Genomic DNA, 21,092 nt, shown 5'->3' with positions numbered 1-21,092 from the left:
TGCAGTATCTTGGATTTGGCACCCCCTCAAACCTTGGCAAAGGGAGAAGGGCGGCAGCAGCTGCTGATTTAGCAAATACAAGTGGCGATAACAATACTGTCCAGGAATTGGAAGAAAAGGACCGATTACTTCGCCATGTCGAGGCCCGGGACCTGATAGAATTTGGAATGATCCCAGAATTTGTAGGGCGTCTGCCTGTGATAGTTCCACTACATAGTTTAAATGAGGACACATTGGTGCGAATTCTAACAGAACCTCGAAACGCTGTAGTCCCACAATACCAGGCTTTGTTTAGTATGGACAAGGTGTGAACCACTACTCTTCTCACTCTTATCTGCTTTTGTTATGTAGCAAGGATGGGGTTTATTTTGAAGCATTTCTTTTCTCCATAATAAATACTAGTAGCTTTCCTTGTATCTTTGCATTGGATATGGAATGCAAGAGGGAAGGAATAAAAAGGTCCTCAGCCCATTTAACTATGACCTGTTTAGGTCCATTTATATAACTTGCTTGGATCATTTTCACATTCTTCATTGGAATGCAGATTTGCTCAGTTTCTTTTGCTACTTTATTAGCAATATAAATATGTGTACCATCTGGGAACCACTCATTGTTGAAAATTAAGGAGGTTGAGGACTTTCATGGTTAACTTTCACGCTGGTCGCTTATTTATGCATGTTTTCACAGTTGGCTTTTTTAAAATGTAGAATATTTCCACCTCAAAGTTTTCTTTGTGCAATACATCACTCCTCTGTCAGGAAGGCAGGTACGTAGCTTGCTTCTGGAACCAGTTAATAAAGTTGCACAAAAATGACATTTCGATTTTAGGTACTGCTTGTCCATTCTGTTGAAGCTTCAGGCCTCAGCTTTGGCTGAGAATGGCAGTTTGCTGAGCGAAATGCTCATCCATCTTACCAGTTAATACAATTGCAATATGTTACAAACTGTCCACTCAAGAGCCACGCTTTAAATGGAAAAAAAATAATTTCTAAATCAGTAGAAAGTTTATTACTTAACATGTACACAGAAAGGATGATGACTGAGAGGGTACTGGATGGACAGTGGGGAATATGAAATAATTGAAAGACTTGAACTAAATATAAACCTGTCTTTTCAAAATATGAATGTCCCCCGGGGCTTTCATTTAGAGAATGTAAAATTTGTATCTAACCATTTTTCTTAAATTATTGCCTCCAGTAATAATTTGTGTGAAGTGAATATTTGTTTTTGTTAGTGTTACTGACTTTAACTTTTAACAATTTGTTTAGTGTGACCTCAATGTATCTGAGGATGCCTTGAGAGCTATAGCTCGACTGGCTCTGGAAAGGAAGACGGGTGCCCGAGGCCTTAGGTCAATTATGGTAAGTTGCTGAAAAAATTGCTCAAAAGTCTAGTTTGTTTCTTGATGTTTGTAACTGTTTTTTGTTTAACATTGGGGGTAGGTGGGGGGGGGGGGGGGGTCTGAAAATGTAGTCCTCTGACTGGATAGTTTGTGTCCACTCAGAAGGTCAGAATGAAAAAAAAATCCATCTATCTAGTTGCATATTTTAAATCCAAACTTGAGTTTCTTTACTGGCAGGTTACGGTGCAGTGGGGTTTACAGTAAGTAGTATGTGACTGGGTTTTATTTGCTTTCTAATATCCTAGCAGTTTTGTGATCTCATTAAGAGATATCTCATGATATTTCAGTCTTCTATTTGAAAAGAAGGGTTATTGAAGCACCTTTACACTAGAGTAGCCCTTCGAGTTAGAATTAAGTGAAATGGTTGGAAGTTTCTCAGAGCACAAAATCTAGTTTGGGGGGTTAATATGGTTAGTTGATATTTTTGGGCATGGTGAAACTGCTCCTCCTAAAAGAAAAATTGTGTTTTCAGGAAAAGTTGCTGTTGGAGCCAATGTTTGAAGTGCCAAATTCTGACATTGTAGCTGTAGAAGTGGACAAAGACATAGTGGATGGAAAGAAACCTCCTGGATACATACGGTAAATTTTCATGGGTCATTTAGCTCTAGATAAAGTGAAGATCTGACAGAAATTAGAATCTGTTTCATGGGATGCAAAATTTGAGAGTGATTCTGGTTTCTTCTGCTAGAATTTTGTACCCCTGAAGTTAATGCATCACTTAAGATGGGTAAAAGCTTCTATTAATGCTATTAGCCACTTTTGATTGTCCACAGAACTAGAATTGGTGGAGGAGGAAGTGATTTGATTATTGTCAGTGATAGTAGCACACTTAAGATTCCCAAGAGTACAGCTTTTCCCAGTGAATTTCCTGAAAACCACTCGTGTGCCAGTGTCTGGGGTTGTGCAAGATCTTTGCTAACTTGCATGTCAGTCCTGACAAACTGGGATAAGCCATTTGTGACCCTTTCCCAATTTTGTGGTCAATAGGCCTTGTTTCCAGATGGTAATAGAAGAAGGAAGCATGTCAAAACCCATTTCAGAGCCCTGGGATGGCATAATATTTATCTTCATAATCTGAGTTTGAGGCATTTCTTGTGACCACCTGCAGGCACAGTGGTCTCCCTGGAGACTTCAGTGTAGCACCTCCCTTTATTATTTTAAATATTCTTTCAATGAACTCAATAAATCCTGCTCACAATGTATTTTATTGCTTCCTTTCTCCCCTTGAAGCATATAGGGCAGATTTCCCAAGCCCTTGCTTGCAGCAATAGCTCTGCCACTGTGTGATTTTCCAATCATTGATCTCAGTGGATGGAGTATAGTTCCTGAGGAAATCTAGCGGTACATTTTCTCACAAGTTCCATGCAGAATCACGTCGGACAAATATCGTAAATCAGATCTGATGGCCACTTTTTAGAACAGAAGGCTAGATAAATTCATCTGTCGGACTCGGGACCAAATTCATTTGTAGGAGTCATGCAAGGGAATGTTCCCTCTGATCTGCAGAAGGACCAAATTGAAAGAACATTAATCCTGGTAACTACATACTAGCCAAGGGGAAACTTGGTTCTCAAACCTGTCTGAGTTAATTTGTGACTCTACCAGTTCTTTCAGACTCCATTTGTTGTCTTGGGTGGGTTGTCGCATTGCCAAAATTCCATCTACAGCATTTAACTGGTTAGCTTGGTTCTTAATAGGAATAGGCTGCTATTTGAGACTGTTTTGTCTTCCTTTTAGCTATTCTTATGGCATGTAAAATATTTTCTGCTCTGAAGCCATACAGCAATATTTGCTCCCTTCCTCCCTCCTTTGCGCATATCCCAATGTATGTGAGCTTTAAAAAACTCACCAGAAGTAGGTGACATTTTCACTGGATCATTGCACGGAATGCAGACTCGTTTTAGACCATTTGCCTATAGGTCAGCTGTAATGCATCAACATGGAGTAATCCATACACTTTTGTCAAGCATTGCCTGAATTTGACCATGAATGGTAGCTACAGTTTGGCAGCACTACATTGGTCGCTAGAATCAGCTCTGTTGCAACTCCTCACCTCCTTAAAAGTAATATTTTAGGAAAATGACCCAGATTTCGCTGTTAGATGTTTTGCGATTGTGCCAAATATTTTGAAAGACCATTTAAAAAATTTGGATTCCTCAAATAAATCATTTTTAACTGATTTTCTCATTTAGAGCCCCACCTAAGGAGTCTGTTGAAGAAGAGTATGATTCTGGAGTGGAAGATGATAGGTGGCATCGGCAAGCAGATGCAGCCAACAACTAAACAGCCACAATTTGGAGCAATTTGTGCAAAGATGAGCCTCGTTCAACATTGAAGCTATTCTAATTTTATTTAATTTTAATGTGTTATCAACCCTTTGCTCTCACCAGAGAGTTACCGTTTGAAGAGGATGGCTTTTTTGGTCAGGGTTGAAAGTCTCCTCTCCCTCGACATGATCTCAACAGACCAGTGAAACTGATCATGTATTTGTAAAATAGCAAAACTTTGTACAGTGGACATTATGCTGTCTTTGAATTTTACTGTAAACACATTTCTGAATGTGTTTATTATATGTTACAATTTTTAACAGCTGCTTCCCTACACTAACTGTTTAGGAACAAAAGGTGTAGCCCTTGTACAAGGAACAGAAGAACTTTCTGAATGTCCCTTTTAATTTTCTCCAATGCATCTGAACACTTCGCTGTTTCTTTGCGCTAGATGTGCTGTGGTCATATTACAAAGATCTAGTTTCTTTTAAAATTTAGCATTTCATATTTGCATTCAAGACTTAGGAATCAAATTGAGGCAAAAGGGGTCATAGCAAGTGTCAATGAAACTAAACAATAAACAAGTTTCACTAACAGGTATTGCAGGGATTTCGGCTTCAATTCTTGATTACAATAGTTTGGACATGATTTTGGTTTCATTCTGCTTGTGTTAAAGTATACATAACATTGTTTTAGATACCTTTAATATTAAGCACAAAAAATAAACTTGTACCATATGTTTCTGTATTTCCTTTTAAGCTATTGCTGACCAGAAACAGGATTGACTTTAATCCTTTAGAAATTGACTTCATTGGAAAGCTAAAGGATTTGAAGATGAATTATTGTAAATCTCTGGTTGTATAAATAAAGTGTACAAATTAAGCACTTACCAAATTGTGACATTTGTGACTTCGCCACTTGTTAGAGCTGACAATGTACACGCAGACTTCGCACTATTTAGACAAATAAGGGAGACTTCTAGAAAAAGCACGGTAACTGGTATCCAGTTGAGAGATGTACGAGTAATCCAGATTGGTAGTGTATATAGCATCTGCAGCAGGGAAAATGCCAGATGGCATTTTGTGTTCTATATATAAATTTGGGGGAGAAATATTTTGACGCAAAGTATTCTACCATTGGGCTTCAGAATAGCAAATTCTGGAATCGGGAGAAAGATGTGACGAATTTTCCACCCTCCCTCTCCTGACGTACTTGGATATATTTCCACAGGTGCGAACAGCCCTCCGATAACTTAACAAATGGCATTCGTCATGTGTGAGCTAAGATGATGTGTATCAGCTGTTCAATCATGGAGTGCATCACAACGGAACCCAATCCTACCAGCCCCAATGTCTATATGTGCACTTAGAGGAGGAGACACTGAATACCGATCAGTAACCCTGGAGTCCTGAGGCACCTAGCTGAGGTTAGTGAACTCAGCACAGAATCAAACCTGTGACTTTCCTGCTCTTGTATGGTTCCGTGCCTTACTGGGCAGCGTATCTGCCCGCTTAACCATCAGGAGGGTTTAGGTCTTTTTTAAAATCAGATTTTCTGGGGGGTTTTTTTCCCCACTTTCCTTTCATAGTCTCTTTCTCTCCCTCCCCCCACCTGCCCCCCAAAAAAAGTCTTGAAACCACCGCTTCAGTTGGTTACAATCAACAACCTTGTACATAAGAAAAGTCTTACAATCAGAATTGTCAACAGTGGGGAAACATTATGAGTGATAGTAAGACTGGGCAAGATTGTAAAGCCATTTCAAGGTATGGAATTGTTTATTTATTTTTTAAGAGTGACCTAATAGGTCAGACTTTAAACAAAATTGAATGATTTTTTTTTCTCTCCTATCTCTAATGGAACAACCTCATCTCCTCAATTGCTGAAGTTACCTCCAAGATGCTGTTTCGTGTCATTATTTCCTTTTAACAATTCTTAATTATTTATAAGAGGATCCTTTTTTAGTCTCTCACTAACTTGGTGTTTTTCTCTCTTTCATTGATGCTCCTGTAGTCTGCAATGCCTAAATTTTCTTCTATCATTCCTCTAAAGCTCCTAAATGCTCTTCCTTCTCCCAGCATCTTTGTGTTAAATTGAGTCACATCCTACTGAATGTTGGAATCATTTGTAGCAGCATTAAGTACTGGATAATGGAAATAGGGCAGAGAGCATAAGCAATCACACTCACCCCCAATGTTGCTAAGAAAGTAACTTGGCTGAGTAATTTTAGCACCATCCTCTAAGATGGCCAGTTGCTTATTGGCAATTCTGTCCAGATCAGGTGGATGTCAACAATAACAGACTCCAAATTGATGTACTGGAATTAATGAACATCTTCAGGAAGTGAAGCAACATATTTCAAATTGATTAAACGGTGCAGTAAGCGACAGAGCACTGAAGATAAAAGATAAATTTATTTTAGCTGATACAGATGACTCTTCAAAATTAGGCATGCTACAATATCATTACATTCTACCAATGCGCTACTTTAAAGAGCAAATGTGGTTTATTTTGCTCCTAAAATTTAAAGCCGGTGGTCTACTATTACATAATTGAAACGGACAACATAAATCTGATAGGTTTGGAGAATTGCTGTTCCAAGAGAAAATTGGCATTTTCCCTGCCTTACATGTGGATTTTCAAAAGAAGCATGCGTTCTTCAATATTCTAAAGAAGTAAGTATATGGGAAAGATATTGTTCTTCGCTAGTCCTCTTTTGTGTTTCTAATGCAATTAAAATCAAAACAGGAGATGCTTTGTAGTTAGAGGCCAACGGGATCTGGCTCAGAACTTGAAAAATGGGCGCTCTGCCCTAGTACAGAAGTTGTTGCTGACAGCATTATGCCTGTTCTCCCTGTGAAAATGATGAACCTCAGGGGACCCCACCTGAAGTTAGAGGGTGTGGACTGTATTATCATGGACCATTCAACCCACCAACCTGGACAGTATTGGTGATAGCAATCCAGTTTCAGAGATTTTTATGGCCCTTGCACAATCCGTTAAGAGTATTTCAGATCAGTTGTGACCCCAGCCCAGCATGCTATCTACCCATCAGTTACCAGGCTTCCAATTGGCCTTGTACTCAATAATGAACCAGTATTCTCTGAATGACAGTAATGCCTTAAGTAGACTGAAATGTTGTTGACCTAAAAAGAGCTGGAAGTTCGACGGCCAAATGCCATGTGTGTCCACAATTATAAACAATTTTACAACACCAAGTTATAGTCCAGCAATTTTATTTTAAATTCACAAGCTTTCGGAGGCTTCCTCCTTCCTCAGGTGAACGTTGTTGGAAATGAAATCCTCGAAATGAAATCGCATTTATACATCACAGAACAATGCTAGGTGATTACAGACAGTTTTTTCAACTGCCCGTTGCCAAGGCAATCAGTGTGCAGACAGACAGGTGTTGCCTGCAAGGTCTCCGAATATACAAATCACCAAAAAAAACCAAAAAAACAAAAAAAAACAGAGATAGAGGGGTAGAAACATAGAAAAGACAGCAACTGACCCGTTATATTAAAAACAGATAACATTTGTTTGCTGGTGGGGTAACGTGTAGCATGACATGAACCCAGCGAACAAATGTTATCTGTTTTTAATATAACGGGTCAGTTGCTGTCTTTTCTATGTTTCTACCTCTCTATCTCTTTTTTTGTTTTTTTGTTTTTTTTTGGTGATTTGTATATTCGGAGACCTTGCAGGCAACACCTGTCTGTCTGCACACTGATTGCCTTGGCAACGGGCAGTTGAAAAAACTGTCTGTAATCACCAAGCATTGTTCTGTGATGTATAAATGCGATTTCATTTCCAACAACGTTCACCTGAGGAAGGAGGAAGCCTCCGAAAGCTTGTGAATTTAAAATAAAATTGCTGGACTATAACTTGGTGTTGTAAAATTGTTTACAATTGTCAACCCCAGTCCATCACCGGCATCTCCACATCATGTCCACAATTAGTTCATTTTCTATGATACATTGGGATTCAAGGAGATAGCTCCAGTTGATGATTGAGCACCAGCACAGGCCTGATTGGCCAAATGTCTGCCTCGTGCTGTAATTGCTATGATTCTTTTATCCAAAATTGGCCACATCACTCAGAAGAATGAGAGGATCCAGGCCAAACATTGGAAAATATTTTAATGCCAACATGACATTCTTCCTGTCATGGATTCTGAATTGCCTTGTTTCATATAGTTAATTAAAGAGGAGATGGTGTCTAATCAAAAGAATGAAGTGGCTCAGTTCATTGATGAGAATTTGTCCATGGAACTGCAAATCTCATTAACAAGTTTGCGAACTGCTGTGATCGGATTATATGAATTCTGACAAGTGCCATACTTGCATTATGTAACTGGATTTTTGTATATAGCATTATTGATTGTATTTTTTAATGTAATGATATTTCTTTGAAAATCCCTGCTTCAAAAGATATAAGCAATTGAAAGGGGTTTTTCAGTTCACCAATTCATCTGATTTCTCATATATGGTCAAAACACTTTATTATGGTCCAAGACAATATGTTGATATCAAAAGTCATTCAAAGCTAAACTTTCACATGTATACTTTCTTTTTCCATCCCATATATTATACAGATAGTATATGAAATTTTATACCACCTATTTCTATTTGATTGTAAATAAATAATAGTTGCCTCAGTCTGGTAAACCTAGTCTGTGTTTAATATCAGCCATTCCAAAGTGAGGTGGGTAGTGTGGAGCAAAATTACATTTAATCCAGTGAACAGATCCCTGCAAGTCGGGTATCTGTAATTGTTAATTGTTAGGTACCCACTTCTTCTAAGAGCATATTACTGAAAAGATTCAGTTTCCAGATTGTAGGAAACAAGCTGAGTTTAAGGGAATCACTGTCAAACTAGCTCTATTAAAAACCCAAATTGTAACACTTCTTTAAAAGTTCCATACCCTCTGAAGTAAGGAGATGTAATGATAAATCTTATGCACAAGCCATGGAGACTAGGAATTAGAAAAACATGGATCAATCCCTCTTCATGAGAAAAGGCCAGCAAGAGCAGTGATCAGTAACAAACATAATGCATTTCATGCACATTACTATAAATAAATTGGACAAGGTTCAAAGAGACCTATTTGATTACTCTTTTATCAATCCCTTTTGCTGAACCTGTAAATTAATTCATACCTCCCAAAGGACAATATAACTGATTGACAAAGTGGATACATGATCAAATATGACCTACCAGCAGATTAGAATTCTTTAAGTAAATCTTCAAACACTTGCAAGAGGGCATGATTTTCTTTTATTTTGGGTTGAAGACATTGGGGCAACTCAGTGTCTCCTGACGTGTTAATTAAAAAGAGACAAGAGGGCATGATGCTCCTCACTACTAATGTAATCCAAATACTTCCTCTTCAGGCACACTGTAACTAATGATTGTAACCTAGCCTCATAGGATGTCAGGGTTTTGTCTATCCCACAACCATAATGCAAAGTATTGGGAATAACTCTTAGAAAAAAAAAGTCCATGTTCAACAAAAATCAATGACCAGAAAGTTCATTCTGCAGGAACACTTAGCAAATGCTTTGAGATCTGACAAGAATATTGGCACCAATCATATCCTTTGCATAGTTGATTCAGTGAATATATAGGAGAGTTAAAATTTGTTCCTCACACAACATGCTGTTCAACCCAATGCATATGCAAAATCCATCAAAACAAATTAAAATATTGTTTTTACTGACACTTGTCAATGTTAACAAACCGTGTCCTTAAGCTGCTTAGTGATCCAACTTCATCAGGTACTGCTTGTATTGAAATTACACAGACCTTTAGACGTTATAATGAATGGTATTTCAATCAATGTACAGGAAGCTTCAGTACATTAAAATTTGTCCCTTAAAGAAGTTCAAACCTTTAAATGTTATTTTCAGTTATCCGGCACCTGTGTGTTCTCTTTTCAACTGGGTTATTCAGGAAATCCTAGTGACATTTTTAATTCCAATTTAAAGTTTTGGATAGCAAAAATATACTCATCAAAAATCTTTTTGTCAAAATGCTCCTAATTTTAATGAAGCCAACTCATAAAATTACATTTATGTTTAACCGCATTTAGCATTTTCCAGCACATTTTAGAAACTGATACCAAATACTCTAAATAAAATGTCTTGTATTCTTGATACCTTCATAGAAATTAGTTAATTATGTTGGTGTTTCCTGTTATTAGGTTAAATGGAATCAACTATATTTATCAGTTAAGACTGATGTGAACTTCATGATGCACAGTTTGTATTAAACTAATTATTAACAGACTGGTGATGTGATCACCTACTCGCCACATAAACACATGAAGGAGAAAGGAATGGAGGGTTATGCTTATGGGGTTAGATGAAGAGGGGTGGGAAGAGGTTTGTGTGGAGCATTAACACTGGCTTGGGCCAAATGGCCTGTTTCTGTGCTGTACATTCTATGTAGTGATGGATTTGAAGAGAAGTGCAACGACTTGGTTTTGCTTTACTGAAGGTAATAATAGTACTCTCTTGTAAGTATTTGTTTACCTCTGGAGTTTTCCATGTCTGTACAGAAAGGTAAAACAAACCTACCTTTATCACCTATGGGTATGAAGGTAAGTGGGATCGACACCTGACCAATTTTTGATTTTACCTTTTTTTCTTAAGAGTGCAATTTCTTCCGGGGGGGGTGTACTTGCCCCCTCCTTGGGGGGGGTGTACTTGCCCCCTCCTTGGGGGCGGTGGTCTGCCTGTCTAGGGGGCGCTCAAGGCTAGGTTCCGACTGGCACTTAATAAAGCCCGCCCTCGCTGCACGCCGATTGGACACCTATTGCTGTCAATTAGATGACGTCGGGTGCCGGGTTTCTCGGGTGATTTGGGCAGCGATGGAGCGGCCGCCGCCATTTTATGGTCTCCCTGAGCGGCGCATTGGGCCGCCCCTACCATCAGCTGCGGCTTTTACCCCGCAGAATCAAAGCCGCGATCCTTTTTATAATCCTGGGAGTGGAGGTGAAGAGAAGTGCGGTCCCGCGTTTCCTCCCTCCCAGCAGCATAGCTTCCCTGTACTGGAGAGAGGCCTGCCCCAGAACCGGGCCGGGGGAGACTGGCGGGCTGGTTCCCCCGCAGATAGCTACCTTCAATCGGCCCGTGACAGAAGTGCCCCGGGAGGGCCCGGGACGAGTATGGGCGGAGTGGAGTCGTTGGAAGAGCAGCAGCAGCTTGAACAGGGACATCGAGACCAGCCACTGGGTCAGGAGTACCGAGGCCACCCTCCCCACCTGCGGAACTACCCTCCCCATCCCCACCCACAGGGATATAAGCACCTGGAGTGCCCTCCCCATCCATGGGGTCGTGACTACCCTCCTTACCCACAGGGTCAGCAAACCCGAGACCACCCTTCTCACCCACAGGAACATCAGGACCATCTGCTTCACTCACAAGGACATGAGCGCCCTCCCCACCCATGGGATCATGACCACCAAGGTCAACCTCCACATCTACAGGACTATCCTCCCCACCCACAGGGTCATGAGCAGAAGGAGCATCTGCCCCACCTGCAGGGATATGAATGCAAAGACCAAGCTTGCCTCCCGCAGGCATTGGTACACCGGGAACGCTCAACTCATCAGTATCAGGAACAGTATCCTCCTCAGCAGGGACAGTCGTATCATCGTCCTCAACATCCCTTTCAACATGACCACCTGGATCATCGTCTTCAGGATTCTCAGCCACAGTATCCGTTTCGGGAACATTCACATCCCGAGAGAGCTGGAGTTGCCAACAATGTGCCATCTCACATCCACAGTATGACTTCCCAATCTGAGAACAGATCTTGCCAGAACCAAACCTTGCTTCATGGTGGAGCCCTTAATCTACCTGCTGGATATGGACCTCAGAATTCTCAGTTAATAAATCATAGCCATAACATCCATAATAATCAACAAAACTTTCCAAATTCGTCTGGGGAGATACCATCTTGGAAAAATGATCATGGCATGCAGTATAACAAAGATGAGATGGCAACACCATGGGCCTGTGCTGCTAATTTCTTACAAAGTCCGAAAGATGTCAATATGGAACAACTACATAGAAATGACTCGATGACCAGAAGGTCATCACCAGACCAATTCTCTCATAATTTTAAATGTAATGAATCTCCAAAAGAGCAAGATGAATTTTGGCTTATGAGGTTCTTGTCAAAACGTAGGTTGCAGTCTTCCGAGGGTAAAAAGCCCAAGTCTTTACCATTAGTTAGTGAAGTAAAGGAATCGGTACTAAGTGCTTGTAAACTTGTGGCTGAGCTTACTGCTATATGCCAGCAATTAAGGCATAATGTAGAAAATGAAGCGGTTTGGACTGAATCTTATCTAAAAGCAATTGAAATAAAGAATATGTTACAGGAAAAATTAAAGACACTAAATGATGGCAAGTACATCAGTGCTGTGAAAAAGAAACTGGAAACAATTAAAAAGAAAAGAAGTAGTATTCAAAGAAAGAAGCAAGAGTGGTGCTTAGAAAAACAAGAGGAAGAGGAAAGGGCAGCAGAAAAAGAAGCAAAAATTGATGAATGGAGATTGAAGCGTGTCCGAGAAGTTGAAGAAAAAAAGAGGGTGTGTAATCGTATCTATTATATTGTATGTGTGACCAGGCTACGGTGATCTTCATATCGTACCAGTTGTAATATCCAGGGAGTTACAAAAATATATTTTAAACTAAGCAAAATAAAAGCATATCGATTTGAGGCAGACCATTTTTGTAGATTAGTCAGTGCTGTAAATACTTTAAATCTCACTGCTGGTCATGATATATCCTTTATTCAAAACTGATGATTGGAAGAATATTGGGGATGTGCCAGTTTGTTATGTGCTCAGGTGATGGCACTGTGGTGCAGTTCTTCAGGTGCAGACAGCCCCCTGGTGGCCATTCTCCATGTGTGACCCTAGATGGCGAGTGGCAGCTAGCTATTTGGTTGTGTGGGGCATCACAGCCCAGCCTGATTCTATTCTCAGCCAGTATCCACATGCACTGTTTGCAGCATTGGCCACTGAATAGTAATCTGAAATGACCAACCAGACAGATTCTTCCATTCTCCAGCCTAGGTGCATTAAGGCCATTTGTTGCACCCCAGTAGCTGCTCCAGTAGAGATCAGTTAACTCAGCACAGACAAGGGATGGAAACTAGTACCTTCTGCTTTGTGTAGTACCACAAAGCCATCTTTAATCAGTGGATAAAATACCAGGCAGTTGATAAATTTACAGTTGGTTCAGCTGCTGAAGCCTTGGTATAATACAGTACACAAACTTGTAGTTCATTCAGTTACTGTAAACATGGAACTATGATCTAGACAAGTTTAATATTGATACTGCAACTTTTAGTCTTCAGAAGTGTTAGAGGAAATGTGCTGTGTTTGAGCCTTTAGTTTGCTAGCTGAGTTGTTGACATACTTATTGCACAAAATACTCTTGAGCTGGGATCTGTTGAATACTTAATTGCAAAACACTCAATGCAGAGATATCCAATAAATTGTCCAGTTTTGTTAGTTTTAATCTGTTTTAAAGCTATGGTTTCTATAATTAGTTGAATACTCTGCTGCTGAGAATGTTACACACACTGTAGAAATGCTTCAGAATTCTGTTTTATGCAGCATTAAAATAAGTTTATACTCCAGCTGTAAGATTCCAAGTCAGAAGAGATGCTCAAACTTTGAGCCTATGATCAAAAGCTATTAGTCCTAATGAATTTGTTATGGGTTTGATTGTAATGGGTTATACCAGCGTATTGCTACGGTTTTGGGGTTAAATTAAAACTCAAAGGATTGACAAATCATCGAATAACAGTTTATCTTTGCAGTCAACTTTAAGACTTTTAAGAAACTAGGGTGGTGTGTTAGTACTCTGTCATTCTCTCAGGCACACACGCACTTCGCTTACAGAAGCCACAAGGATGGCTGTTGTGGTAAATGAACATATGCAGTAGGTAATTAAGGAATTGCTGGGACAAAGTAGAGAGCCTATGAAATGCTTGCCACTGTTACTGAGTGCCAAAAGTGGCTACATTCTCAAAACCATAACAATCCTCATTTGGACCACAAACATATTACTTTTAAAACAAAAGTTGGCAAACCTGTGTCTATTCTATAAACCAACAGATGAGGAATTTGCAATAATTTTCCTCAGGAGATCAATTAATGGGACCGATGTCATGGTAAGGTAGATAGTCTGTGGAAAGAATAGGCATTCCCTGTTCCATGTTATTTACTGTTCCAATATACCCTGCAGTATTTCTATTGTTGAGAGCAACAAGATTTATTTTTGGTTTGTAGGAACGTGAGCTGAAAGCTGCAGCAGACAGTGTCTTGTCAGAAGTACGGAAAAAACAGGCAGATGCAAAAAGACTAGTGGACATCCTGCGGGCACTGGAGAAGCTGCGGAAACTGAGGAAGGAAGCTGCAGCTAGAAAAGGTGTGTTGGTAAGAAGGGAGTTGTCCAAATACAGGCGCATATTTTCAATTTTAGTTCAGCAAACCTTTTCCACAGGTTCCTTAGATTACCACTTCACATCTGTCACTATTGTGGTGTGACAGCCAACAGATTGTCAAGAGCTCAACATTTTATATCAAACTAGACGGACTATAGACTCGCACCAAGTCCTGTTCTCCCATCACCCCTGTGCTTGCTGACCTACATTGGCTCCCGGTTCGGAAACGCCTCGATTTTAAAATTCTCATCCTTTTCAAATCCCTCCATGGCCTCGCCCCTCCCTAGCTCTGTAACCTCCTCCAGCTCCACAACCCGCCGAGATCTCTGCGTTCCTCCAATTCTTCCTCTTGCACATCCCTGATTTTAATTGCTCCACCATTGGCAGCTGTGCCTTCACCTGCCTAGGACTTAACTCTGGAATTCCCTCCTTACACCTCTCCACCTCTACCTCTCTCTCTCTCCTCCTTTAAGATGCTCCTTAAAACCTACCTCTTTGACCAAGCTTTTGGTCACCTATCCTAATACCTCCTTATGTGGCTTGGTGTCAAAGTTTGTTTGATAACGCTCCTGTGAAACGCCTTGGGACATTTTACTATGTTAAAAGCACTGTATAAATGCATATATTAGTTTGTAGCAGTTGTTGTAGAATATCAATAGAAAGGCTTTGTACATCACTTATCAAAGAATGATAGAAGTTTACAGCACAGAAGACCACCATTCAGCCCATGTCTGTGCTGGTTCTTTTCTAAAACAATCCAAAACTAATCCTACTGCTTTCCACAAAGCCCCATACCTTCCTCTGTTTCAAATGTTTACCTACTCTTCCCTTAAAAGATGCAATGATCTCTGCCTCAACTACTCCATGTGGCTATTCAGTAGCTCATTCTCCCAGAGAGTGTTATCACCTAGAAATCTGATTCATACAAAGAGTTGCAACGCAGAGTTTACAATGTCTTACCGAACCATGGTTAAAGCATGCATTAGGCCACAAAATACTGTAAACTTATTCCTTGGTGTGTCGGCAAAGATTCTTCTGGTTCTCGATCTCAGCAGCAACTAGCGAATTTCACAAGCTATCTGTTCTTTCAGTTGCTTCCTGCAGACATGGCACTAAAATATATACAAAAATTAAGTACTGATATATTTTCACCCAAGTGCTGATTGCTTTCAAGTGTTGAAGGACAAAATGACTTCCCCAGAGAACACAGCAAGTTTATGCCTGTGTTGACAGCTTGTCCTTAGAATGTTGTGCACTTGCATTGGAACTTTTAAATCCAGTGCATCTTAAGAACATAAACTGTGTGTCTAAGAGCATACAAACATTCAGGGATGAGAAAAGGAGATTTAACAAATTGAAACATCCTGCTAGTACATTAATTTTCCCATTATGATATTTACTTGTATTTTGAACATAATGACAGGCCGTTTTCCCCATTAATCCTGCTTCTTCCAAAGGGCATTGTTGAGCATGGACTGTAGTGGACTCTTGCACTGATAATCTCTAACCTTCAACCCCTTGAATGCCCAGGTAATTGTCTAGGTAGCAAAATGTCTTTTCACCACTTATTCATCAAATGGAACTTCATATTGCAAATATTTAAATGTATTGTCTTTTGCTAAATATTAAATATTTATAGGAAAAAATGTAATTTGAAAACAGACTTCAATTTTTTTTTCCCATTTGGAACTAAATATTTCTGTTATCTACATCTAGTATTCGACTTTCAAAGTTAAGAACCCTACACTTATTTTTAAAAATCAAGTCTTGCGTTTGATAAAACATTTAGTTCATGTGATTTTTCTGCAACTTTTTGTGAATGTGGAACACTAACTGTACTAATAGACCAAGAATAGAAAAATAATATATTGATCTGATTTTGAACAAAAAGTCCTATGTTGAGGGAAAAAAGATACTGTGAATTTCTAATATTCTAGCAAACTTTGACACGATTGAGCAGCAATTGTGTTCCGATGGATTTAAGCCGAGTGGGAGACACTGAAGCAGGGACTGTTTTTGTCACTGTGACTCTTTGTCGAAGCACTGTTTTACTCTTACAGTTCCCACACGGTAACTTGGGTGGAATAAACCGATAGACTTCAATAAATTCTGAGTCCCACAATTTTATGATACTAGTTTATACTGTTGTGGATGTGATGCAAAAGTTTCCTAAATAAAGACCCAAATCGAAGAGCAGTTTTCTTCAGAAGTTTCTGTAACAATTCAGTCTGTGACTATATAATTAATTCAATCTGATGACTCAAGCAATGTGTCGCTTGTACAGGTGTCCATCCTCCTCCTCCAGCTGATGAAACCTTTGAACATCATGTCGAGAGGCTGAGAAAACTAATAAAAAAACGCAGTGACCTGTATGACGCAGAAGAAAGAGCCTTGAGAGTTATGCTGGAAGGAGAACAAGAAGAAGAAAGAAAAAGAGAAAGCGAGAAAAAGCTGAAAAAAGAGAGAGAAAAACTAGAGAAACAGCAACGTGAAGTGGAATCCATGATGTTTGGAGATCCAGGTATTTGTAATAGCCAGTTTCTCCTTTTTAATATAAATTAATTCACTTATGAGCAAGTCAAATAACTGGTCCTTGTTCTAATGAGGACCTAGTAATTAAAGACCAATATAAAGTTATTTGAAGTCTTACTTATTTCTTAATGATTGTTAAGTGTAGCTATAGATGAAGTCCAGGTCAACAATAAAAGAAAGACTTGCATTTATATAGCACCTTTCACGACCTCAGGGTGTCCAAAAGTACTTCACTGGCTGTAAAGCGCTTTGGAAGTGTAGTCACTATTGTAATGTACAATCTACATTCTATGTTAAAATGCCATAAACATGGTGTACAGAATGTTTGATTCTGGGCCAGTGTGTAACTGTTTATGCCACATAGTGTGGATTTATTTTGTTTTACATATTTAACTCCGGATCTGAGAACATTCTGAACAATGAGCAATGGTTTGAGCACTATGATAGGAGTTTTTAATGGAATGTAGGGCACCATATTTTTATAATACCGAGTGTTAATTTGGAGTTACATCAAATTACAAAAGTGCAGGAACCCACAGCAATTTTATTTTGAAACTTAATTTACTGATTTATTAAATGTTAACTTATGGGGATCTCAAATAATTTGGTCTTTTGAGTGAGCATCATCTATATTAGCTATATGATTTCCTGATATATGGGCTTGTGGTAAGTCCATTTAAAAAAAAATTGTGCCTATGAAATAATCTTATGACCAAAGCTGTTTTGCTTATTTTCTGTTAATCTGTGCCAATTGAGATTTGCTGTGTTTTGCTAACTAGCAGCAAATCTCAGTCACTACAGAACTCCAAATAGAATTGTCGCTCCCACTGAACCTGCGTATGAGAATAATTCTAATCTTCCGGTCTCTGCTCAAGAAAAACATTAGTACAGTGTATGCCTTGTAATGAAATGCATTTCATGACCAATTGTGGAGAAATTGTTAAACAAGGTTCCTGGCTGTAAGTGATTGGTTACACTAGCCTAACTACCATGCGTAAATATATACAACTGACATTATGAGGATTAACACTCGGCCATTGCCTTTGTTGCTGGCATTCTGAATAATCAAAAAATGCAGTGTGCGTATCTGAAGTGAAAACTACTTTTTCAAGAGATCAGAGACAAAATTTTATTCCATATTATTGAGTTACGTATATTTTAAAATTTCCTTTTGTTGGCCAAAGTGCCAATTTAATGGGACTTTTTCATGTTTTAAAGATCTTTATAAGGATATGGATAGTTGTGTACATTGTCTTACATCAGTCTCCCGTAATATTTCTTCCTCATTGTTTTAAAAACCCTTATTTAAAGAGCTCCATAGTGTGGGTGCATTAGAACCATGCAGGGAAGGGAGATTCCCTTACTGCACATCTACTCGCAGACATTGAGAACTGTGCCATACATTCTGGTATCTGCTCTTTACCTCTCCCCACCCGACTCAGGCATTCGTGTTGATAATTAACGTGTTAAAGTAACATTGCTGTTATGGCATGCTACAAACAAACACCAAACAATTTGTGTATGTTTTACTTCATACAATAGACTTGCCTTCAGACCACCCACTACAGCCATTTCGCCAATATTATCTGCAAGCTGAGCATTCTTCTCATGTACTCGTGCAAATCAGGTAAGGATTAATGAATATGTTAATGTCTGAAGCCCTCAGATATATGTTGGCATTATCGTGTGTAATTGGTACCTCTAAAATACTGAAGAAAGGGAATAATTACTCAAACTGAATACTTCACACAATTCAGAAATTTTTTTATGTTATCACTCTTGTTCCTACTGCACTTTTTAAATTGCATCACCTGCTACACAATAGGATGAACTGAGGAAGGAAATGTTCCTTTTTAGTTGAGTGGCAGTAATTTTTTCTAGTATCTTGCAGTTGAAGTTGATCAGAGAAATTTTCCTATAATTTCCACACGGTTTTTTTTGCACTATTTAGTAGCAGAGTCTCCGAGACTCCAAGCTTTTATAAAACGAAATGTAAGCTGTTTAACACTGGTGCTTGGAGACAGGTAAGGCCTCCACCACCTTCCTCGCCCCGTACGTTCTATTAATCTTTCCAGCATATCTCACTGATGCAATTCATTTTGCAGCTGTTATGTAAAGTTAGTTCTTTTTCAAATGATATTTGCCAGACTCCATGTTCATTTCCAAAAGATCTGTGGTCATTCTAGTCACTTGTTTCTTTATGCAGAGGATCTGGATGTCTGCTTTCTGCCTTCTAACGGAATGGCCTAGTAATCTACCAGTGTGGTTACCATGCTCAAAGTAGTTGGTTTTACTTTTCTTAAGTAGATATCCCATTTTTGGTACTGACTTCAATTCACTTTTTTTTTTCTGCTTCCGATTAAGCAGAATCTTTCTTTTAGCCCCTGTCAAAAACTTGTGGTGTAGTTACACTGCAGGTACTGTTTGAAGCCTGCTTTGAGAGTAATGTGAGCAGGCAGAACCAATTTATACTTCCAATAATTAGATAATGGTGCAGTTGTGTAGATATAGGGTGTGGTGACTAATTGGATTTTATGTTTTTTTTTCTTTCCCCCTAATAGGCAAGAATGGGATCGATATCTTGTGCCAGGAGATCATCCTGATGGAAACAGTATTCCCCAGGGCTGGGTCTTTCCACTTCCACCTTCTACTGACACGTGGGCAACTGCACTCAAACAGAATGAGAGTTGATGCTGTTCATCATTCTTCTCCATGGCTGAAGTATTTTGTTAACGATTAGTGTATGTTTTATAGTTAATAAAGATGGATTCACCTTGAGTTGAGTCGAGTCCTGTGACTGTTTTGGTACCATCACATATTCATAAAACTAGTGGATCTCCCATGGCTTTGCCTGCAGAAAGTCAGGACAAAGCAAATTTCTCTCAGTGCATTAGTAATGCTGTAGGTATGGGGATCTGCAGTTTTTGGAGGTATGAAGTTCCATCTAGTGGTAGAAGCATAGTGATGCCCAAGTACGGAGTGTATGACATAACAAATTTAATATATTATTAGTCGATCCCTTGGGCGTTGCACATGGGGAGTCTAAATCAAGTGTAGTGTTCAGCTGAAGTGGGGTTAAAGGGCGTGGGGTAATTAGTTTATTAGTCTGCTTGTCGAAATCATACGTTCTATTTTTTTTGTATTTCCATTATAAATTCCCATGTCTACATCTATAATGAAAAACTGCTTGTGTAAACTTATCACACTGTAAATACACCCTCCTGCCAGTGGTGGTGCTGCTACGCCTCCAGGAGAGGGAGATTACAGTCTGACCAGTTTTACATCGGCAGTTTCAATTAACATGTACATAGGAATTTGATAGTAAAAATGTTGACAGGAGTACAGACCGATGGAAGTTCATGTAAAAGTCAGAATTAAGAACTGAAATTAGCAATATTTCAATTGGTGACCAACATTTCAGACCAGTACTTCTCTTATCCCCTCTTGTTCCTGCACTTTAACTCCAGTTGGGGCAGTAAATATACATGAATCTCAGGTTAAGCTAAATATTCTAACTCAATGGGGTGTCATATTTATCAACCATAGCAAATAGTAACACTCCTGATTGTGTAAAATGGGTAATATTTGTTATAGAGCAGAAGCTAGTTAAACATTTTAAAGATGTTTTCAATTAAAAGACTTTAACAGTGTGGACAAAGATTCTGTTTGAGGGGTGCAAAAAATTACATTTTTATTTAAATTTTCAGCCTCCCAAGTAGCTTCCTGAGCTTGCACATTCATTCATTTTTACCCCTGTAGTTTTTCCCATTTCTTCTCTGTTCTCACCTGGCCATATATATTCCAACAGTTGAAAGGGCAAGCAAGTGGCCTAGTACCAGCCTTTTGAGCTAGTCCCTAATAATGCAAATAAGAGTGGACTCTGCTGGTTACCTCTCTGCAGCAGCACAGTTGAGACCAGCTCAGGTGCAGCATGATTTTGGAGAGGGTGGTGAGACACCGAGTTGCCAGAAGATTTTTTTGGACATAGGCCGAAAAGGAATGATATTGAAGTTTGCTGTTGGGCATAACAAACAAGGAAGAAAGCAGGAGATTGCAGATGGACAGATTGATGGCAGATGCAGTTCAATGCAGAGAACTGTGAAGTACATTTTGCAAAAAAGGACCGTGAAAGAAGGTATACCCTAAATGGTGAGATTCTTAATAGACTGGAGAAAGAGACGCCTGGAGTGAGATAGATAAATCTTTAGAGCTGTGAGTGCAGATAGAAAGGCCTATAAAAAGGCAAATAGAATTCTGGCTTTTATATATGGGGTATTGAATATGAAAGCTAACAAGTGATGTTGAACTCCCACAAGACATTGGTTAGGCCACAGTTGGAGCAACCATATAGGAAGTATATTACAACCATGGAACGAATACTGGGAATGAGAGGTTATGGTAATGAAGAAAAGCTGTCAACACTGGGGCGT

The 21,092-nt window shown here is 39.2% G+C and overlaps 2 protein-coding genes across 3 annotated transcripts in view; both read left to right on the top strand.

Annotated features, from left to right (window-relative positions):
• Window positions 1-14,045, top strand: part of clpxa (caseinolytic mitochondrial matrix peptidase chaperone subunit Xa) — a 51,336-nt gene extending 37,291 nt beyond the window's left edge. For both annotated transcript variants that reach the window (XM_067971428.1, XM_067971427.1), the window contains exons 11-15: window positions 6-305; window positions 1,269-1,361; window positions 1,875-1,981; window positions 3,595-5,095; window positions 13,976-14,045. In XM_067971428.1, coding sequence (XP_067827529.1) covers window positions 6-305; window positions 1,269-1,361; window positions 1,875-1,981; window positions 3,595-3,685 — 591 coding nt within the window. In that variant the 3' untranslated portion in view covers window positions 3,686-5,095; window positions 13,976-14,045. The remainder of the gene's footprint in view (window positions 1-5; window positions 306-1,268; window positions 1,362-1,874; window positions 1,982-3,594; window positions 5,096-13,975) is intronic.
• pdcd7 (programmed cell death 7) lies at window positions 10,502-19,440 on the top strand. Its single transcript, XM_067971426.1, has 5 exons — window positions 10,502-12,262; window positions 13,976-14,114; window positions 16,415-16,651; window positions 18,205-18,289; window positions 19,224-19,440. The coding sequence occupies exons 1-5, from the start codon at window positions 10,538-10,540 to the stop codon at window positions 19,351-19,353; spliced, it is 2,316 nt and encodes a 771-aa protein (XP_067827527.1). The 5' UTR covers window positions 10,502-10,537; the 3' UTR covers window positions 19,354-19,440.
• Window positions 19,441-21,092: the final 1,652 nt, after the last annotated feature.

Source organism: Heptranchias perlo, chromosome 34 (genome assembly GCF_035084215.1).
Source record: "Heptranchias perlo isolate sHepPer1 chromosome 34, sHepPer1.hap1, whole genome shotgun sequence".
Classification (NCBI taxonomy): domain Eukaryota; kingdom Metazoa; phylum Chordata; class Chondrichthyes; order Hexanchiformes; family Hexanchidae; genus Heptranchias; species Heptranchias perlo.
Note: the sequence above shows the minus strand (reverse complement) of the source record. Positions and strands in the feature narration are given on the sequence as shown.